General features: G+C 23.6%; 2 protein-coding genes across 4 annotated transcripts; one reads left to right on the top strand and one right to left on the bottom strand.

Moving 5' to 3' along the window:
* Positions 1-603: 603 nt before the first annotated feature.
* Positions 604-4,800, bottom strand: LOC126896698 (mediator of RNA polymerase II transcription subunit 7). The gene is made up of 4 exons (XM_050669672.1): positions 4,540-4,800; positions 3,628-3,828; positions 2,988-3,278; positions 604-976 (listed from the first exon to the last, which is right to left on the bottom strand). Exons 2-4 carry the CDS (start codon positions 3,820-3,822, stop codon positions 788-790), a joined length of 675 nt encoding a protein of 224 aa, XP_050525629.1. The 5' UTR covers positions 3,823-3,828; positions 4,540-4,800; the 3' UTR covers positions 604-787.
* A 173-nt stretch (positions 4,801-4,973) lies between these two features.
* Positions 4,974-22,305, top strand: LOC126896676 (tyrosine-protein kinase Btk29A). Of its 3 annotated transcripts, XM_050669633.1 has the most exons (18): positions 4,975-5,179; positions 5,329-5,511; positions 6,904-6,963; positions 9,523-9,754; positions 9,852-10,034; positions 15,569-15,624; positions 18,168-18,248; positions 18,321-18,385; positions 18,481-18,546; positions 18,668-18,796; positions 20,420-20,613; positions 20,896-21,067; positions 21,134-21,302; positions 21,374-21,492; positions 21,607-21,725; positions 21,791-21,924; positions 22,004-22,087; positions 22,153-22,305. In XM_050669633.1, the coding sequence occupies exons 2-18, from the start codon at positions 5,353-5,355 to the stop codon at positions 22,168-22,170; spliced, it is 2,040 nt and encodes a 679-aa protein (XP_050525590.1). In that variant the 5' UTR covers positions 4,975-5,179; positions 5,329-5,352; the 3' UTR covers positions 22,171-22,305. The 3 variants fall into 3 exon arrangements, with proteins under 3 accessions (XP_050525591.1, XP_050525590.1, XP_050525592.1); XM_050669634.1 differs by lacking the exon at positions 6,904-6,963 and having other exon boundaries at positions 4,974-5,179; XM_050669635.1 differs by lacking the exons at positions 4,975-5,179; positions 5,329-5,511; positions 6,904-6,963; positions 9,523-9,754; positions 9,852-10,034 and adding an exon at positions 11,546-11,879.
* Positions 22,306-22,673: the final 368 nt, after the last annotated feature.

Here is a 22,673-nt window from a genome sequence, read left to right as displayed (position 1 = left end):
GGATAAAAAAAATTCATTTTAAAAATTGCACTACCTAAAATTATTTTTCATAAGGGAATTTTCTTTATCATCAAAAGAAAAAACAGTAATATGACGTATTTTTTAAATTAATTTGTACATAAAGATGTGTTTTGATACACTTTTAACTATTAAAGTACTCATTCAATGCTCTCAATTTAATTAAAAGGGTTTTTTTGTGTAATATATTTATGTACTTTTTTATGTAATATGAAAAATTATTTCAGGTACGTAATATTATAATTTATGAAATAAATCAAAAATATATTTACTTAGTGAGACTTCATTTTGACAAATTAATATAAAATGGGCATGTATTTTAACACTTCAAGTATTAGAATGAACCATTCTAATTCTAAATACCTTATATTTAGTATTAATTAGAATATAATAAGAGTTGATCAATTGTAGCTAATACTTTTGCACAAATTAATTTTTACCAAATGGAACAATTCCATGGGATATATTGAATGAATTTTAAAACTATATTTTTAAGAACCACCTTAGTATATATATTATAAAAATTAATTGTATTACACATTTTTTAAAATTATTTACAATAGATGTTATGAAAAAAATAATGGATATATTACTAAAGCATTATTAATATTTATTTACTTTTCATATAGAATACTGTTTAATGCTATTATATAAATATTTACAATTACATAATTAATAGAATAACACTTAAAAAATGTAAACTTAGTAAAATTAAAGTTCATATTGTATGTAAATAAATATATATACCAAAAATTGATAATGAAAAATTTCACTTTTTTGTATGCATATTATCAATTAAATGACACATTAGTTTATCTTTTGGTATACATTTGTCAGTTTTAATTTCATCATTATTGGTTACATCCATTTTTTCAATTTTAGCTGAACCTATCAATAATTTTGAATCTAATTCGGTGTCTGGCAAATTTTCTAGCGTTTGTTGTAAAATGTCACTTACCTGTAAGAAATTTAAAATAAAAGTTCAAATTTGTATAGTAGTTGAATGCATAGGTTATACAATAAGTGCATAATTTGAACAAAATAGTTTTTGTTAAATATTATTTCAAACATAGACCGGGCACTGTATTAGATTGATTGGTTATTACATGCAATACTAAAATTAATATAAGTAATGTGAAATTGATATTAAAATATCAAATTTAACATCAACATTTTGTATTTGTAATGAATTTAAAATTTACAAAAAGAAAATTAAGGAGTGAATTGGACCATTTTCATAGAAATTTATATAAATTTCTAATACATAAATAACTTTAACAGAATATTTTCTATACTATTCATTATTGAATTTAATTAAAAAAAACCCAGCACAGGGGGGTCGCGGCATAGTGGTGACGTGGCATAGTTGGATCAAGTATAATGATATCTGACAGTGATTAAAATCACTATCAAAAATAAACGCTTCGATGCAAATCTTTAGATAGTGTTTAATTTAAAAAAAATTGGTGTTTTATTCCAAAAGCTACTTGATCTGCTGGTTCCTTATTAATATCTCGATTAAGATAAAGTATGTCGAATGAAAAAAGGTTTATTAAAAAATATTATTTCTCATAAAAAAATTGTGTGGATCCATAAACTTTTCAATAAGTTATAGCATTATAAAGTTAAATATAATATAAATAATAAAATCGAGAATTTTCACACGAAAATAGCATTCGGTAGCCATTTTCGCCGTGAAGACAAGTCCAGAGGTCAAATTTTTTTTTTTCAAATTAAAGTATATTACATTAGCTTTAATTTAAGATATATATAAAAGTGTCAGACCTTCCGGAACATTTTCAAAAGTTAAGTTGAAAAAGTTAATTTTTTGTGAAAAAGTTGTCATTTTAAATCCCCCCCTATGGGCAGAAAAAAGGTCGAATTTACAAAAAAAATATACCAACTGATAAGTAAAGACATCAAGCATCTATATAAAAAAAAATTATATTGATATGTTCATTTTTGAAAAAGTTAGAGCATTATTAAGTTAAAAATATAAAAAAAAATTATTTTACAAAAATCGTAATTTTTTATTAACTTTGATGTCAACTTTCACCACGAAGACAAGTCCAGAGGTCAAATTTTTTTTTTTCAAATTAAAGTATATTACATAAGCTTTAATTTAAGATATATATAAAAGTGTCAGACCTTCCGGAACATTTTCAAAAGTTAAGTTGAAAAAGTTAATTTTTTGTGAAAAAGTTGTCATTTTAAATCCCCCCCTGTGGGCAGAAAAAAGGTCAAATTTACAAAAAAAATATACCAAATAATAGGTAAAGACATCAAGCATCTATATAAAAAAAAATTATATTGATATGTTCATTTTTGAAAAAGTTACGGCAGTTTTTAGTAAAAAAAATTGAAAAAATTTCGAAAATTAGCGATTTTTAAATTTGTAATTTTTTTGGAGGTTTCCCCCATTTACGGGGAACGAGGGAAATTTTTTCAATTTTGAAGGGTAATGTCTTCGACTAGATACGATTTGTGATCTTTTGACGTATCGTTGAAAGAAATCCGTTCGGTGAGAGCTGAGAAAAAGTGGTAACAGACACAAAAAAAAAAACACATCATAGTAAAACCAATACTTTCTCAGCTTCGCATCAAAGCTAAAATGAAAATGTTTGAAATTTATAAACCTACACACTAAACTGTAATTTATCCAAAACATATTTTAGAATAAAATATAAAATTTTATAAACTGTTGAAACAATTAGTTTACAATTAGTACTACCTAAGTTCCTTGATATTTCAAGTTATTATTCTTTCATCTTTAAGTTTTATTTAATATAATTATACATAAGTAATTATTTTATATTTATATTTTTAAGTTTTTTTGAAAAATTTCTGCAAAATTTTCACAAATTTTTGAAAACATGTTAACTTACATCACTGATATAACATCAGTGATACTAATCAACAAATCATAAATAAAAAAGTGTAATTTAAACAATATATATTTTTTTTATTACTTTATCTATATGTTTTTGGAGACGAATAGTTGTTTCATTTCTTTGTCTTCTTTGTAAATCCAACATTACACGGACGGTTTCTCGTGCTTGGTGTGGACGAAATTCATTTAATAAATGGTGTATGTGAATAAATAATAAGCTGATATCCTCAACTTTTTCTGCTCGTCTTGGTGAATCAGGACACTGAATTAATAGATCTAGTAAATCTAAAAAGTTTACTAGTAATGAATGGTTTAATTTTCGTAATTCTCGTCTCCTATCAAAATGTTGAGGGTATAGACGTTTAAAACCCTAAATAAAAAATCTAAGTTAATACATATTTTTATAATATAACAATGACAAAAGTAGATATTAATAAAATTTATTTATAAAAAAATTGCTAATTAAAAATGAATACCTTTATTTAAGTTATTAAAAAAAACAAAAAATAAATGTGATTACTGAATTATTTTTGAAACATAAACTTAAAAATATTAAGCTACATAATAATAAATTAAATAAAAAAAAATTGTCATGGTTTATTCTGGAAATAATATATGGTAACACCTTTAAGTATAAATATATTTTTTAATAAAACAATATTCTTTTAACCTGTATAAATAATTTTAATAATGAAAAAAAAATTCATTTTAATACTAACTTGACTTTCTAATGGTCGAATAATACTGTCTTCGGCATTGTAAGGGTTACCGAACATTGTGTATGTTTCTTGTATAATTGGTGGAGGTTTTGGGGCTCGACCTCGTCTAACATTTTCATCAGAATAATTTTGAAAATATTGAACAGGAGGAAGTGGTAATGAACATACTTGCATAGGTTCCTGTCCATTAGCCATTTTAGTCTATTGAAAATAAATTAATAAGATTAATTCTTACTAAAATATTCATAGATGTATTGTCTAAAAATACCTTAGGTCAAGTGCCTACGAGAAATATGGGGATTATGATATTATTTTGAAAACCTCTATTTTTTTATTTAACACCTTTGTAAAATTACCTCTATTAATTTAATTTTTTTTTCAATTAGTGCCCCGGCTATAGAATTATATATGGAAACTATATTAAGTAAACACTTAAATGATTAAGTATTTTTTTTATATAAAAAAAAAAAACAAAATAATTTTATTAGATGTGTAGATAAACTTTTCTAAACAAATATTTCATGCTCGTTCAAATCTATAACTAAATTTTTTAGCACTTGAAGTTTTTATGATTATTAAGAATTAGTAAAAGCCAGATAAATACATAATTAAAAAATTCACAAAATATAAAATTTTTTTCAAAATTTATTATGAGCATAAAAAAATATATATTTAAATTATTTTAAATTGAAATGCCCCTTCAAAAAATGTTTAATTATATCAATAGTGTGTACCAAGTATACAATACAATTCAATTTAGCAAAGACATTTTTTTTTGAAAAGTTAATAAAACAGAGATAGATTGTGTTGCATTTATAGTAATGATTAATACTATATTTGAGCTCGTTCATGTTTAAATGAAAAAAATAATTAGTTTCTACTATTAAATTTATAAAATTATTACTTGTATACCTGTAAATTTTCAGTAATAATCTAAATAATTTTATTTCATACACAATATTTTTTACGTAGAATTTTAAACATGCAATTTTATTCGAATTATCACTGTATTTTCATGACTTGACTAAATAAACCAGTTAAACACATAGTTACTTAAAAAAAAATAGTAAATACATATGAAAAAAAATATTTCATTAGAAAATATAAAAAATTGCGTTGCTAGTAAAAAAAATGTTAGTTGAACTACCATTAACTTTTTTATTAGAAGGATTATACTTTGGTTTACTAAAAATTGATATTAGCATTAAAATAAATCTTATCAACTTAATGATTACCAATAAAAATGTTAATAACCATGTTGGTGTTCACCTGTTTGATGATAATGCGGCAAACACACGTACACCTCTACACCCGTCCCTTTCACCGTTAACAGACAAAAACTGGTTTTATATTTTGTTTTTTTTTTGTGTGTCCTTATTTTTTTTTAATTTTATTTTTAAGTAAAATATTTCATTTTATCACTATTACTTTTAGTTAGGGTGATTATTGCATAGCTTAGTTATTTGGTTGTCTTAAGTCGTTTGATTATGTGTTAGTACTGAAACTTTTCTAGTTTAATTTAAACAATGTTCATACATTTTAGATAAAGTCAGTAAGTATCCTGCTGTTATGAGTAATATATATTTTTTTTTTTTATAAAAATGAAATTATATTATTTTAGTTTTTTAGTCATTATTGATGCAATAATTGAATTATATTAACATTTTTATTGAAATGTATTTTTAAAATGAAACTGTCTAGATATTTGCTAAAATAGTCTATATAATGGCTGGAAAAGACGAGTTAGATGACTGTGACATCATCAAACAAGGAATGATGGTCAAACGTTCTCAGAATAAAAAAAGATTTATGCCCATTAACTATAAACAGAGGTGGTTTGTGTTGACTACTAAAAACTTCATTTATTATGAATCTGAGTCTGATGTAAGTATTTTTTTTCATATGCTATTTATTAGAAATCATGATATTTATTTTTGAGTAATAAGTAAATGTTTTGAAAAAAAAAATATCAAATAAAAACAATAGTATCTATTGGTATTGCAGCCCTATATTTATACGTGAAATAGTTAAATATACTAAAATGTATAAAAAAAATTTAATGAATTTAATGAAGTCAAACTAATTGAGTGCATATATCTATGAAAAGTATTCTTATAACTTGACAAATGGATTTAATTCATTAAAACAAAAAAATAAAAATTTCAACCTGACTGGTACTTATTGAAAATTAAATATTGTATTAATTTTAATGAATTTACATATTAATATATATATAATCACATAAATTATAATTATGATATTGAATTTATTATCCTATCTAAAAAATAAATTATTTCAAATTTATTTTCTAGTAGTTTATTTAATAATAAAAAAAAACATTTTTAAACTAATTAGAATGCATTTTATTCTTGGGCCAAAAGACAATAGATTTTTTTTATAAAATTATATTTATTAATTGATTATTTTATTAACTAAACAGATTGAATGATAATTTTACCTTTTTAATTAAATAAGTATTCTATACTGTGGCTTTATAAATAAATTTCTGCTCCAGGTTATGCTGGTACTTCGTTATTTCTATTAAAGAGAGGATTCCTTTTTAACATTTTAAAGTGTGAAAAAATGTTAACAAATTATTAGGGATTATGATAAATACCTAAGTATTACCTACTTAGGAGCTGTTGCTATTTTTACATTTATGTTTGATAGAATGACTAGTAATTGTTTATTATCTAGAGAAAAAAATGTGTAAAAGAAGGAAATACATCAAATATACTTTAATAATGAAAAAAAGTTTACTGTGTTAAAGTTGAAATTTATTTTTTTCAAATTTTGTTGAAATAAGTTTGACAAAGTATTATAATTATTATTCCCAATTTCCTCTAAACATTTTTATAAACCTTGTGTATTTTTTATATAGCTCCCATATGTATATATAGAACTTATTTAATTTTTGATTAAAAATCTCATTACTTAATATGCTTAATTAGTAAACTGTTAATGAACGCATGATTAATTATTGTATAATGTACACTATGCTATGCAATTTTCTGTATCAATTTTATAATCACTCACTCTATTAAATAACCATTACATTTAGCACTTTTTGTGGATGCATGATAAAGATTATTAAAAATACTACAAAAAATTAATTAATACACTTTATATTGTAATATTTGATATAATATTAATTCAAATCTAGGGTTTCAAAATTTATTAATTATAAAAATGTAATACTTATTATATTAATATTAATCGAATAAACAAGAATAGTTTTATTGCAATTTTATAACTTGATATTTCTACATTCCTCAGGAAATTATTGAAAGAAGCTCATTGCCGTGTCTTCATAACATACATCAACTGCTTAACAGGGTACATATGCTTTTATTTGTTACTAACATTAGGATTGATTAATTAATAATACTAAGGATTACATGAATATTAGTAATTTTTATTTTATTATATGTCAGTGTATAGTTGAGTAGTCCATATTTATACTCAGTAATTTTTTTTTTTAATTTATATCAGTTACTCGGAATTTTATTTTATGTAATAAGTAAATATCTTTGGTTGAGTTTGAGTACTCTATATCAATCCTTTCTTGTTCCTCAAAGATGTTGAAAATTGATTAATAAGGTTAGAATTGTAGTTTTACATATGTATCTCTTTATATATTACAAAGACACGAATATTGCAATATACCAAATATGTTTAAAAATACATAAGTTAAGAAAAAATGTTTTTATAATATATGTTAAAAACAAAAAAATCTATAAAAATCACAAAAATTATAATTGATGCTTTTAATTAGTTTTAAATTCTACAAAAAATTTACCTAAATACTTTTTTATTGTCAACATTATTTACTATAATAATATGTTGTTACAATTTATTTACTAATTTTAAATACTATAAATATAATAATGATAATAAAAGTAAGATAAGTATTACTATAATTTTAAAACAAAATAAATATTAATTACTAATATTGATATTGGTATCTTTTGATACAGAAAAAAAATTATATTTACAAGGAAGACACTCTGTAGTGATATTTTTAATGAGCAATAAATAAATTCTATAAAAACAAAAATATATACTGTAAATACACATTTTAAATAAAATAAACATGAAATAAATTTTTAGTAGTGTCATTTCAATTTTTAAAAGAGGAACAAATTTATTATTTCAAAACTTTATTTTTCCAAAAAAGGATTAATGTTCACTCTACTTCCTCAAATGACACCATTGATAATTTTATTGTATTTTTATTATGATTAATAAGATTAAAAAAATTAATCTCTTGCTTAGTTCTTAATTATCTATAAAAAAATTATAATTCATAAAAACTTGAAAATGCATGAAATTATATAGTATAATGTTATTTTTACCAAATAATAAAAAAAGAATATTATAGTTTTAAATCTAAAATTTATTCTTTAATTATTTGCTCATATAATGTTTTAATGAAAAACAATTTTTCACTGCTTAAAATAAACATAAGTAAACATTTTTTATTTATTTTTCAGTTTCAGAAATGATAATTGAATTTCTTATAAGAAAGGCTAATTTATCTTTGTCGTATGTATATATTTAAAAAAAATTTCAGTTAAACATCACTTAATAAAATATACATTTTTTGTGTAAACTTAAACATTAAAAGAAAAGTATAATTCTTAATGATGAGATCAACTAAAAATTTTATGAATTCTTAATTATAAAAAATATAATTATCTTCATTATTTTTATACAAATTCATTCTAATTATTAAAAAAATTTTAGGACCTAATAGTATTCTGTATTCAAAACAGTAAAGTAACTATAGAAATTTATGTTAAAATCATTAAACTTTAACGAGCTATAACAGATGAGTAGTTTATAGGAAAAAAAATTGTAAGAACAAAGTTGTTTGTAGGTTTTTTTCTATTAAAAAGTTAAAAATAGGGGTTCTTACTAAAGAAAATTATAAATAAGGTTTTTAATCTTGAAGGGAAGAAACCAAAATAATTAAACTACAATTTATCTAAAAAATTTTGAACCTGATATTTTTTCTCTATTCAAAAATTTTAAATTCTGATTAGTTTCTGAGAAAATGAGAGTCTTAACAGATTTTTTTCGCTTTGTATGTATATATTAAAATAGTAAAGAATTAAATTTTTTTTTTAATTTGAACTAAGGTTTTGATACATTTGTGATGCTATTGTTCAAGTTCTATTTAAGTTTATTTATAACATAATAATAACTAGGAATTATGTTAAATTTTTCAATAATTAAAAAAAAAAAAGTTTTGAATTAGATAAAGTGTATAATATATAATATTATTATATACTATTAATCATATTTTAATAGCTAAGGGAATTTTTGATCAAAATACAAAAAATATGTATAAAAAATATGCGACCTGTAAAAATTTTTTTATCAATCTCAAATTTTTAAAACATGTTTTTTTATATACTTAATAAATCTAAGGGGTGTCTGATAAAAATATTATAGGTCAATTTTTTTTTGTGCCATCCTAGTGTAAATCTTTCATAAGTATAAGCTTGTGTGGAAACTCTTAAAAAAAAAAATATGTTATTTAACTATGTCACATATTCTATAAAAATATTCTAAAATTCGCCTTTTTATTTTGCGCCTTTAAATAACAAAAAATACTCAATTTTTAAGTAGAAATACTTCAAATATTATAAATACCTAAGAATTTTTCAGTACCATCTATCAGCACAAATAGACAAATTCTCATTATTTATTATTATTCAATATTCATTATTTTTTTTCAAAAATATTAAGTATATTATAATATATTATGAATATTTTTATAAAAAATTTCATACTATCTCTTCAATTGAATACATTAGTTATAATCATAATTTAATTTCCTAAATTATAATACCTTTTTATGTCAATAATTTTTTTATTTATTTTTATTAGCGTAAAAAAGAAAGAGGACGCATAAAATTATCATCAATCACTATAATAGAAACTGCAACAATAACACCATCACCAAGTATTTTATCTCAACAAGATGCAACCAATAATGAAAGTGAAAATGGATATGCATTTCAAATATCCTATAGTGATATTAACGAACCACAATATACATTGTATTTGATAACCCAAAAACTTCAAGAGCGGACGGATTGGCTTCAATCTCTGAGAACAGGTATATAAATTTAATATTTTAAATCTTCATTTTATATGTTAATTAAGTTTATGAATTTTATTTTAATCTACATTAACTCTTTTTTCCTTTTATTAAGTATGTGTTGACAATATGGGAAAAAGTGAGAGGTATCATTTATCTATATGGGGTGGCAAAAAGTGGCAATGTTGTAGAGCACCTTCACGAAACTCAGAAGGATGCGAGCCATGTTCTGAATGGAATGAAACACCGCCTAATTCACCTGTGATAAAAAATGGTAACAACAATAGTCCTGTATTATGTGAGTATAATGTATTTAGTACATACATTTTATATTTTGAATGTTTTTTTTATATATATTTTCACAAAATTTAAATATTTTGGTTTGAGAAATTTGAAGATCTTCTTAAATTAATGATTTCACAAATTTTCAAGAGTCATCATAAAATTTAATTTTATTTTGATAAAAATTATATTATATTTTATTATAATATATTATATTCAAAATCATAGTAAACCAATTAAACTTTAGCTATACAGTGTGGTGGTCAACAATGTTTTGACAAATGTACTATATTTTGATCATTAAAATCATATTTTTTATGAAATATAAACAATAAAGAATATGATTTTAACATAGTCTAAGAATGCATAAATAATTTTTTTTTAAGTTATACAAAATATTTGCTGCATCCAACAATTATTAGATTTATCAAAACAATGTGATATATTAAAAAAAAGTCTATTAGAAATTTTAATGAGAACCATTTTAACTTTATTACATACATTAAAATAGACAATTTGTGAAAATTGGAGATTTTTAAAAAAATTTTACTGGTGGCTCAACGTGTTTTTAGTATTTTGACCACAAATATCCCCCCCCTCCAAAAAAAAACGCCCCTGTTATTCAATTTTTTGTCAGATATTAGTATATCAAAATAGTTTGATTTTTACTGTAGAATACAAATTTTTTAGTTTCAAAATTAATGAATACATATTTCTTTTTTAATTTTCACAATTTAAGATAATGTTATTATCTTATATATTAATAAAAAGGTCTATGATGATAATTTATTAAAAAAAAAAAAATCTGTTCGGAATAGTTTTTAATTACTTTCATTATCTGGCTATTTTAATAATCAGTTAAAAGTAATCTCGGAGTCTTAGATATATTATATTAAAATTGGTAATTCTGATTTATTGAATTATTGAAATTGTTTATTGTTAGTGATATGTTTTCATTTAACACATATCCTATAATGAACTCACATCATGAGTTTATAAAGGTAAATAATTTTTGTAGAAATTAAATTTTATTTTGAAATCTTAAATCTACACAACACATTAGTAAAAAGATGATTTAAATGATTATAGAAATTATTGAATGATGTCAATAGATGACATTTGGATTTAATACTTATGTAATTTGCCTTTAATTAGTATTAAAAAAAATAAAAATAAAATTATTATCTATGTTTATATATAAAGACTTATACATGTCATATCAATATATATTTAAACGAGGCGGCAAGTTTCTATGTTAATGTACTACCACAATTAAGATTAAGCTTTATTTATATGTGGTAGTACAGAGACAGCAAAAAATGTTAATACATCTTAAATTGTTTATTCTTTCATTTTAAAATATTATGACTCTTTTAGTTTAATTATTGGTATATTCAAATATGGTAGATAAAACACAAATATAGCACTTAATTATGGTGTAATTAATATTCTTGATAAATGGTCACACTGATAAGTAATAGTGCAGTTTTAAGCCGGTCAATACAATGCGCTTCCGTGCGCTTGGCTTGCATGCGTTCTCTCCCTTCTCAATCAGATAGTTGTTTTTACTACGTTAGTTTTCTCCTATCTTCTCTTATTGCCATCGTTTACCGTTTTGTTTTTCCTACTCAATTACACTCCTTTGCCCTCACGGTTATTGTCGTAGTTCTTTCAATGTTTTAGTAGGTGCGAGTGATCGTAGGCTGTCTGTCTACGGTTGTTCAGTATGCTCATTAATAGCGTAATCGGATATTTTTCCAATTTATATTGATAATTAATTAATAGTGACCTAAAAATTCATCTGAACTTTGCAACTTGCAATCTAAATGTTAAGGCGTTATTTTTAAGGATTATCATTGAGGTGCGTATCATCAAATTGTGTATTTTTCCGTTTGTTAATTATTATTTGTAAATAATTTTCATTTGTATTTTATTATTAGACTGTCAAACCTTCATTCGGGGTTGATAGCAGTAATAATTGGTGATTCGTCGTATATTTTATATTAAAATTTAAAGGGGTCTTCGAAAGTATTTATTTTGAAAGGTTCTTTTTAATTAAATAAATATTTGTAATAATCTTCAATGATTAATTTAAATCTATGGTTTTCAACCATACAACTTTTCAACTTTTCAATCCACCATCTAAAAACGCCTCTTATTATTTCTTATTTTTATAATTAAACTAACAAATTTAATTATTAAAACTAAAGGATTTAAATGATTGCGTTTTAATAAAATATTAAGATTAAGTTCTGTTAAATAGAGGTAAATTTTTATCATTTAATATTTAAATTTCAGCATTATTACTCAAAAGTAAATATTTTTTTCGTGCGTTTCGTTACCTAGTCGTTTCTGTAATAATGTTAATGATGATACTACTTGGGTAGTTCTTTGATCGTGACTTGTTGTGAAATAATTTTTTTATTATACGATACTTGGTTTTATATTATTCTTATATTTCATCCATAAACAAAATTACTATGGTAAATTACATATTATTTCTGTTTTGGAAAGAATATATTAGTTAAAAATACATACGTTTGCATAGGTAGCAAATAAAAAGTTCAACTTTAAGCTTCGATGTAAAACTAAACACTATAATAGTGACTTTAATTTACTATTAATCTGCTACGTCATAGCTACCCCTAAAGAGTTAATTTACATTATTTCAAAGTATTCTAAATTAATTGCAATGTACATTTTTTTGCGATGCTAATATTTATTTTTGACTTGCATTGTTAAAAAATAACTTTAATATTTAAAGTCACCCCTAAAAATTTTAAAAGACGATTTCACTGCAAAGGGTAAAATACATTACATTTATCAGTAATATAATTAATTTTAATTTATTCAGCGTATTTATATTTGTTAATTATAATAGTAGTAATAATTTTATATTCATAAACGAATTCGATTACTGTAAAAAAACTGCTATTACTTATATTAGGATTGATCTAATGTCAATGAAGCAATTTATTAAATGAGTCCTTTAGGAGTGTTTTTATTTAGTTCCCTCGCATTTATTTATTGTACTGAAGAGTAATTTGACACGATAATGGGTTTTAAAGTCATTGACGGGTAATATAATATTATGATGTTGCTGATATGGTAGGGAAAATGAAGGTTTTAATTTATCTGCGTGAGCCTTAAAAAGTATATAATACCATTTATCTGCCATTTTACTCTATTACACCGATTTAAATTGAAAAACAATCATTAATTTTTTGTTGCATTTTTACGTTAATATGGATTTTATATTTTATTATTTTTATATAATAGATCTCTGAATTAATAATTCATAATTTTAATAAACATAACTTATTTTATATAGTTAACTTTTATTTGATGACCAGTTATATTATATTGTTTTCACGTGTTTTGAGGTTTATTTGATAATACACTCTTAAAAAAATGTCCGATTTATCACATACATATATTGTAAGTTTTTAACGCATACAATGTAAGAAAAATGTTATATTTGTGTACGAATTGTTGACATTTTATGTCAAAATTACATTATTCGAGTGTAAAATTAACACTCTTGTATGATATTAAAAATGCTATACTGACCTTTGAGAATTAGAAGACTGTGTTTAAGTTTAATTGCGCCCATAGCAAATTTTCAGAGTTGCTTCCAAAAAAATATCGTTAATTTTTCAAGTATTAATATATGCATACTTGATAATAATAATTTTCTAGAAGAAAATTGTACAATTTGCATCTCTTAAAATTACACCGCTAGCTTAATCCTCTTGCCTTAAATACTATTTTGAATATATACAATGTATAGTATAATAAATATTGAAAAATTTGATATAATATACATTTATTTTTGATATTTTAATATCTGTTTAATAATAGAATATAGGTCTTACGAGAAATAAATCGCCTACAAATTTATTATTTAAGACTTTTTTTTCTATAATTTCCTTTGTTTAATTATAATTTTTAGTAAACATAATTCCGTAGTCTAAATTCTTAAAAAAAATAATAATAATTAACGAACATTTTTTTTAATCAGTGTAAGCTTACGATTAGCTTAATCCATTCACGTTTATACCATTTCGAAAAAATTAAGAATGGAACAAATATCAAATTACTGTATCCAAAAATCTCATAAATAATATCGACTTATTTTTAACAATTTTATAGCTGTATGATAAAACTTACTAGATAAAAACTTAAGCCTTAACAAAAAAACGAAAATACTTTTGCTAGGAAGCTTTTATATCATAAGCCCAATATTTAGGAATTTTAGATTAAATTAAGATTTTATGGAAATCCTAAATTAATTTTATTTATTAAACCAGCGTTTTACCTGTTTTTTTTTAATTTAAGAAATAATAAAAGTGGTTGGAATTAACTTTTTTCTCACAATACCTTTGTGGTATTGAATATATATGCGTCATTTAGATACACAAGATAATGAGCATACATGAAAGCATATTATACACATAGTACAGACTTAAATTGAAACAATGAGCACACGGTTTATGTTGATGGGTTTGTCTACATAAGTCTTCTTTGAAATCTTAAGCACTATACAAATATTAATTTAGTATAATACATGTGTGTGTGTGTATATATGTATTCTTATACATACATACATTAGTATATATTTTATTAGATTATATTGCATGTGAGAATACATTTACGGAGAAATAATTTAAAAAGAAATAGTAATTTTTGTCATCAAAAGAATGACTGGCTATTTTTTCTAGTGCACAAACATGATAAAACAACAGAACAGTTAAAAGAAATCATTGAGTTGATCCACAATTACTTAAAATACTATGATTATAGGAATGTATAGGAACCTAAACAAAAAATGTGACATAGTTTATCTTATAGGGTTCCTGATAACTTTTTTAAAATTGCACAATTTTATGTCTGGTTTTTAGTTTTTTATAATCACAAATTGTTATAAATGTGTATCTAAATCTTTTAATACGACAAAAAAGTTTGATGTTGAAATTTTTCCTAACTCGCTCACAATCATAACTTAAAAATTAAAATTAATTTAACTATGGTAATTATATTTTAATTATTAATAAGTTAGATTGTATAATTCTCATTGAACGATTGAAGGTTTTGTACAAAAAACGGATAATCCATTTTTTTTTTTAATTTTACAAGAAGTAATTTTATCAATATTTATTAGACAATTTTTCTTGACTTCTTCAATGTTCAAAAATGCTTTCATCACAACTGTGATGCAAACATTTAGTGATGTTATAAATCATTAATACGCTTGGGACATGTTACAGCATAATTAAAATAATTTTTTTTTATGGTTTATTTTATTAAAATTTTAACGTATAAAATGCATTTTTGAATTCATTTAATTTTAATTTTAATAAAAAAGAATCCTTGATGTAATAATAAAATTAGAATGCGAGTGAAATTGCCATAGTTGTCACTTCTTACTATTAGTTAAAGTTAATCCACCATGACTAATAAATAAACCTGATATTTCTGACCCTTTGGTTTTATAATATTCATCTGATAACTATTATATTTAATGATAATTTATGTTTTTTTTTTATATAGCTTTGACTACAGTCAATCAAATAATGCCTGGAAATACGCCGACTGCTAAGCTTAAAGTAAGCAAAAATATTCAAGTAAAATTTTTTGTACTTCACTTTGGTTTGGTAGTATTTAGTTTTAACATAATATAAAAAAATCAGGTCAAAAATATGTTTTCTGAACAAGGATGAAATGTCTTATTAAAACTTACTTTTTCTTATCAGGTTGTACTTGCTAATGAATTAAACTTAAAATATAGTTAAAATTCGCCCTGCTTTTTATAATATGCCTGTCAGTCTGTTTTTTATTATAATGATTATAAGTTTGGGTGTGATAAATTTTTTTTCCTTTAGATAAAATGTGGGACGGTGTGGCCGAGTCCGTAACGCGGCAGTGTTTGACGCACACTGCCTCGGGTTCGAAACTCGGTCATGGGCAACTTCATTTGCCAAACGAGAGATCAGTTCGGTAATTGAAGTTGCCATCCCTCTCTCCGGTGACGGACTAACCACCCATTCCGGAGTTTAAATGGTTAAGACACCTTCTTTGGTGGAAGCCGCATGGTCCTTAATGTGCTGATAAAGCGATAAAAAAAAAATTAGATAAAATGTATTGTTAGAAAAACCCCATGGTTACATTTATTTTATATAGTCTAAAATAATTTCGAACTAAATTAAATTAATTTTTCCTTTGAGTCTAGATTTATAGGGTGATCGAAATCTGATAAGACTCATTTTCTCAGAAACAATTGAGAATTTTAAATTCTTTTAAAGAGAAAAAATCTCTACATTAATATCTAGTCAAATCATTATTTTTTTCATCCCTTCAGGGATAAAAAGCCTTATTTATAATTTTCTTAAATGGGAACCCTTATATTTAATTTTATGATTTAATAGAAGAAAAAAAAGCAACTTTGTTCAAACGATTTTTTTTCCGATAAACCGTTCGTCTGTTACAGCTTGTTAAAATTAAGAGATTTTAGGCCAAGTTTCAATTGTTATTTTACTGTATTAAATACAGAAGTTATTATTTTTATTTGCTGTTGCATAAACAAAATTATTTGATCAAATTATGACATATAAATTAGCTATAAAAATTTACGACCCACTAAATGAGTGATAACAATAATTGATTCAAATGGGGTTTTCGGTGTATTATTACTAGCAAAGTCTATGGATGTGTAAGACTTACAAATAATGTAAAAATAATGACTTCTGTATTTAATATAGTAAAATAACAATAGAACTTAGCCTAAAATCACTTAATTTTAACAAGCTGTAACAAACGAACGTATCGGAAAAAAAAATTGTACGAACAAAGTTGCTTATAATTTTTTATTCTATCATATTATAAAATTAAAAATAAGGGTTCCCATTTATTAAAATTATAAATAAGGGTTTTTATCACTGAAGAGACGAAAAAAATAATGTTTTGACTACAGATTAAAGTAGAGAAAGTTCAAAAACTTGATATTTTTTCTCTTTAAAAAAATTTAAAATTCTCAATAGTTTCTGAGAAAATGAATATCTTGCCAGATTTCAATCACTATGTATGAAATCTTTTATCATTTTGTTTTAGAGCTTACACAACACATTGTATCGGAACTAAAAATAAATTGAGAATCTCCATAATATTCCAGAATTGAATTACAAGGCACTGTGAACTAATCTCTCCTAAAATTAAAAAATAAATGACTTAAGCTTTCTTAAAATTTTGAATTTATTTTACCTCTCTACAAATGTATACAAAATTTCTACTGTAGTTTCAGGATAAATTCAAGAGGACATTGACTATTTTTGTCTATATCTTTTTTTTTTTCAATTATTTTGGTATATCAGATTACTTGTATTAATAGAAAAAAATGTTAACTTATGATTATTTTCCCAGGATTATACAAAATTGTTAACCATATCATTATTCTTTGGGCTGCAGAGCTAAATTTGAATGGGGGTTCCATTCAAAATGAAGTCTTTATGTATAATGTTTTGCTTATAATTAAAAAAAAGTAGTTAACATTTGAGAATGAGACAGAAAAAGATTATTTTGAATCTTTTTGTTTAAGTATGGTTAGAACCTAAGCTATCACATTTTTATATTTGAATATATTACCCTGATAGTTATGCTAATGGTTACTGAAATTAATCTCTAGGTGTGTTTAGTAAAGAATTTTTTTTATTTGTAAATATAGTATTAAGTTAAATAATTGAATAAATCACTATTTGGAGTAATTCCTGCTTTCAGTTTCTATTGTTAATGCTTAAAAAATTATTTTACTATTGAATTCTATTTTATGTTATATTGTTATTAACAAGGAATTAACATAAATTCTAAAATTCATTCATACTTGTAGCCTTGATTATTTTATTTTTAAATTAATAAAGTGTTAATTAGGAATAAAAAATATCTTTAAGATTTTTTACAGTTAAATTAATACAAAATAAATATCCTATTGCTTTACATATTTAAATTTGTGACAGTGTGTAATTTTTGCATTAAATTTTATTTGAATAATAACTATTCATTATCTTCAGGATAGTATTTTGTAAAAATTATAAAGCTATTGTGTTATTAAATAGTGATTTACTAGTCAGCTTTATAAAAATTAATTTTGTTTATTTAGGACCAAGTTCCTAGGATTAAAGTAGTAACTGCTCTTTATCCATTTAAGGCAATTGAACCAGGAGATTTAACATTAGTCAAAGTAAACGACATCAACGATTAATATATTTTTAATTATTTTATTTATTAATTTCAATATATTTTTAATCTTAAGGGATGTGAATATGAAGTTATTGATGACTCACAAGATCATTGGTGGAAAGTGAGAGATGAGCACGGGTAAATAAAATATAATAAAATCATGTTATTTATAATATTATTATTATTTAACTTATAGTTTTGATTGTATCATTTATTAATTTTTCAAATTTTAGGGCGATTGGTTATATTCCTAGTAATTATGTCAAAGAAAAGGAACTTCTTGGGCTACAAAAATATGAGTAGGTTTTTATATTATAATCAATCTAATCAATTTACTGCTAAATTTTTTTGATGATTATTTATAAAAAAATATTTGCTGAACATTAATAAGTAATTGATAAATGTATTAATAATTATTAGATGGTATGTTGGAGACATGTCTAGACAGAGAGCTGAATCTCTATTGAAACAGGAAGACAAAGAAGGTTGTTTTGTTGTTAGAAATTCTTCTACTAAGGGACTTTATACACTTTCACTCTTTACTAAAGTGTAAGTTATAATATGAGAACCATTTTAAATTTATTTTATACATTAAAATAGGCATTTTGTGAAAATTTGAGATTTTTAAACAAATTTTTACTGGTGACTCAACGTGTTTTTAGTATTTTGACCATTAATACCTCAAAAAATACAAAATAACCTCTGTTATTTAATTTTTGGTCATATATTATGATTAATATATCAAAATAGTTTGATTTTTACTGCAGAATACAAATTTTTAGTTTCAAAATTTTAAGTCAAAAATTGATAGCATGGATGTCATTATATGGTATATTTTTAGTAGGTTAAAATTAAAAATAAAAATTTTGTAGTGTGGCTGATATTTATGTATATTATAAGTGGAAAAAAAATTCTTTACTAATCTTAAAAACTTGACCCTTTTTTAGTTTCGATGCGAAGCTGAGAAGGTTTTGGTTTTACTATGATGTGTTTTTTTTTTTTTTGTGTCTGTTACCACTTTTTCTCAGCTCTCACCAAACGGATTTCTTTCAACGATACGTTAAAGATTACAAATCGTATTTAGTCGAAGACATTACCCTTAAAAATTGAAAAAAATTCCCCCGTTCCCCGTAAATGGGGGAAACCTCCAAAAAAATTACAAATATAAAAATCGCTAATTTTCGAAATTTTTTCAATTTTTTTTAATAAAATGTGCCGTAACTTTTTCAAAAATGAACATATCAATATAATTTTTTTTATATAGATGCTTGATGTTTTTACTTATCATTTGGTATATATTTTTTGTAAATCTGACACTTAACCTGCCCACAGGGGGGGATTTAAAAAGACAACTTTTTCACAAAAAATTAACTTTTTCAACTTAACTTTTGAAAATGTTCCGGAAGGTCTGACACTTTTATATATATCTTAAATTAAAGCTAATGTAATGTACTTTAATTTGAAAAAAAAAAATTTGACCTCTGGACTTGTCTTCATGGCGAAAATGGCTACCGAATGCTATTTTCGTGTGAAAATTCTCGATTTTATTATTTATATTATATTTAACTTTATAATGCTATAACTTATTGAGAAGTGTATGTATCCACACAATTTTTTTATGAGAAATAATATTTTTTAATAAACCCTTTTTCATTCGACATACTTTATCTTAATCGAGATATTAATAAGGAACCAGCAGATCATGTAGCTTTTGGAATAAAACGCCAATTTTTTTTAAATTAAACACTATCTAAAGATTTGCATCGAAGCGTTTATTTTTGATAGTGATTTTAATCACTGTCAGATATCATTATACTTGATCCAACTATACCACAGCACCACTGTGCTGCGACCCCCCTGTGCTGGGTTTTTATAATTAATGTATAAGCTAAAATTTACTTATCATAATATTTGACCAAAAATTGAATAACAGAGGGCATTTTTTGTTATTTGTGGTATTTTTGGTCAAAATACTAAAAACACGTTGAGCCACCAGTAAAATTTTTTTAAAAATCTTAAATTTTGACAAAATGCTTATTTTAGTATATAAAATAAATTTAAAATGGTTTTCATTAAAATTTCGAAGATCAACTTTTTTTGATCCACCCTAATATATATGTATATTAAAAAAATGTAAATTCTATTTTTATCTTATTTATGTGTTAATTATAGACCACATTCTCATGTCAAACATTATCATATCAAACAAAATAGTAGAGGAGATTTTTTTTTAAGTGAAAAACATTGTTGTTCAACAATTCCTGAGCTAATCAACTACCATCGTCACAATAGTGGTGGTTTAGCTTCAAGATTGAAAACTTCACCGTGTGATCGTCCTGTTCCGGCAACTGCTGGATTAAGTCATGGTATAAAATCAATATCAATGGTTTTGTTTGTATATATTAAATAATGATAAAAATCCTGTATTAAAAATATGTAGTGTTACTAGTATTTCATTAATTAATTTATAATAATTTTATTATATATTAGATTTTATCTATTATTATTTTTTAACATTAAAATTAACTATCTTAATTTTTAAACATAAAAGTATTTTCTGTGATATTAATCATGGTGTGCTTTATAAAAATTAACTTGAGGGTTATAAACATATTAAAGCTATGCTTACTTTGTCTTATATTTTATAGATAAATGGGAAATTGACCCTGCTGAGCTTATGCTACTGGAAGAGTTAGGATCTGGTCAGTTTGGTGTAGTACGTCATGGTAAATGGAAAGGATCAATTGACACAGCTGTAAAAATGATGAAAGAAGGTACTATGTCAGAAGATGACTTCATTGAAGAAGCTAAAGTCATGACGTAAGTGTTAATGTCAAAAGTAGTAATATTAACTAATTTTATTAAATTTAATCATTTTTTAATAAGGAAACTTCAACACCAAAATCTAGTCCAACTTTATGGAGTTTGTAGTAAACATCGTCCAATCTATATAGTTACTGAATATATGCGACATGGTTCATTATTGAATTATTTAAGGAGACATGAAAATAGTTTGGGGGGAAATAATGGACTTTTACTTGATATGTGTATTCAGGTAAAATAATACTATTACTTATATTTTTATTTTTACTTATTAAATAAATTTTATTTAACAATTTTGTATAGGTGTGCAAAGGAATGGCTTACTTAGAACGTCATAATTATATTCATCGAGATCTTGCTGCAAGGAATTGTTTGGTAGGATCAGAAAATGTTGTAAAAGTTGCAGATTTTGGACTAGCAAGGTAACTAACAATACTTCAACTAATTTTTAAGTATTTAAAATACATCTTAAACCTCAAAAATATTTTATTTCCTAAAAATATGGGATCTATAATATACATTAATACTTTATTTAGGTATGTGCTTGATGATCAATACACTAGCTCTGGAGGTACCAAATTTCCTATTAAATGGGCTCCTCCAGAAGTATTAAACTATACTAGGTTTTCTTCTAAGTCTGATGTTTGGGCTTATGGTTTGTATAAAATTTATTTATAACTTAACAAAAAGAATTATTGTACATGCATTTGTTTATAACAGGTGTTTTAATGTGGGAAATATTTACATGTGGAAAAATGCCATATGGGCGACTTAAAAACACAGAAGTAGTTGATCGAGTACAACGTGGTATAATTTTAGAAAAACCCAAAATGTGTTTTAAAGAAGTATATGAGGTGAATATTCAATTTAGTAAAATACAGTCTTGATAGTTAAAAATGTATTTACTTAATATTTTATAATATTTTCATATAGGTAATGAGAAAATGTTGGAGTCATTGTCCAGAAGATCGTCCATCATTTAGGGTGCTTAAAGATCAACTTGCCACAGTTTCTCAAGTAAATTATTTTATGTTCTTAAGTAATTAATATGAATATTTTCTTATTATTTATTGTGGTTCTAGGGTTTACTGGCTGATTGACGATCTTTATGGCAATCTTGTGATTGTGTTATTTGTCTATTGCTTGATTTTGGTTATGAGCCGCTCATAGAATTGTGCCAGTTAGTGCTTGATAAAAATCTTTCTGGCATTTAATAACTTTTAGATATTTTTATATGTCATAGTTGACAGTTAATATTTTTTTTTAATGAATTAGTATGTGATCTCGTATTCCATGATTAGTATATATATATAACTCATTGTAATTTTAGAAAGTCCTTTTTATAATTTTCTTGAACAAATATTTTCTAACTAGAATGTGATTCAAATTTTTAAATAGGATAACATGCTTTAAATTCTATTTTTTCATTTAATTTAAAATACTAGTAGATAAAACTAATAAACTGTAAATTTTCTGAAATCTGTTTGTTATTTTAAAAGACTTCTGCTATTTTTAAATGAATAATTTGTTTTTAATATTTTATATGAAACTCTGAATTACATGTCTTCCAAAGTTATAACTGCCAAATATTTGTGAGATCAAA

This window comes from Daktulosphaira vitifoliae, unplaced genomic scaffold (assembly GCF_025091365.1).
Source record: "Daktulosphaira vitifoliae isolate Bord-2020 unplaced genomic scaffold, ASM2509136v1 Scaffold_1, whole genome shotgun sequence".
In the NCBI taxonomy this organism is placed as follows: Eukaryota; Metazoa; Arthropoda; class Insecta; order Hemiptera; family Phylloxeridae; genus Daktulosphaira; species Daktulosphaira vitifoliae.
Note: the sequence above shows the minus strand (reverse complement) of the source record. Positions and strands in the feature narration are given on the sequence as shown.

Bases quoted from the DNA above. Each gene is read 5' to 3' on its own strand.
- LOC126896698 (XM_050669672.1), bottom strand. From the start codon at position 3,822: ATGGCTAATGGACAGGAACCTATGCAAGTATGTTCATTACCACTTCCT. The intron at 3,279-3,627 runs GTTAGTATTAAA...TTTTTTATTTAG, and splicing joins TTCGACCATTAGAAAGTCAA to GGTTTTAAACGTCTATACCC. The intron at 977-2,987 runs GTAATAAAAAAA...AATTTCTTACAG, and splicing joins TCCAAAAACATATAGATAAA to GTAAGTGACATTTTACAACA.
- LOC126896676 (XM_050669633.1), top strand. From the start codon at position 5,353: ATGGCTGGAAAAGACGAGTTAGATGACTGTGACATCATCAAACAAGGA. The intron at 5,512-6,903 runs GTAAGTATTTTT...TACATTCCTCAG, and splicing joins ATTATGAATCTGAGTCTGAT to GAAATTATTGAAAGAAGCTC. The intron at 21,493-21,606 runs GTAACTAACAAT...TACTTTATTTAG, and splicing joins GCAGATTTTGGACTAGCAAG to GTATGTGCTTGATGATCAAT.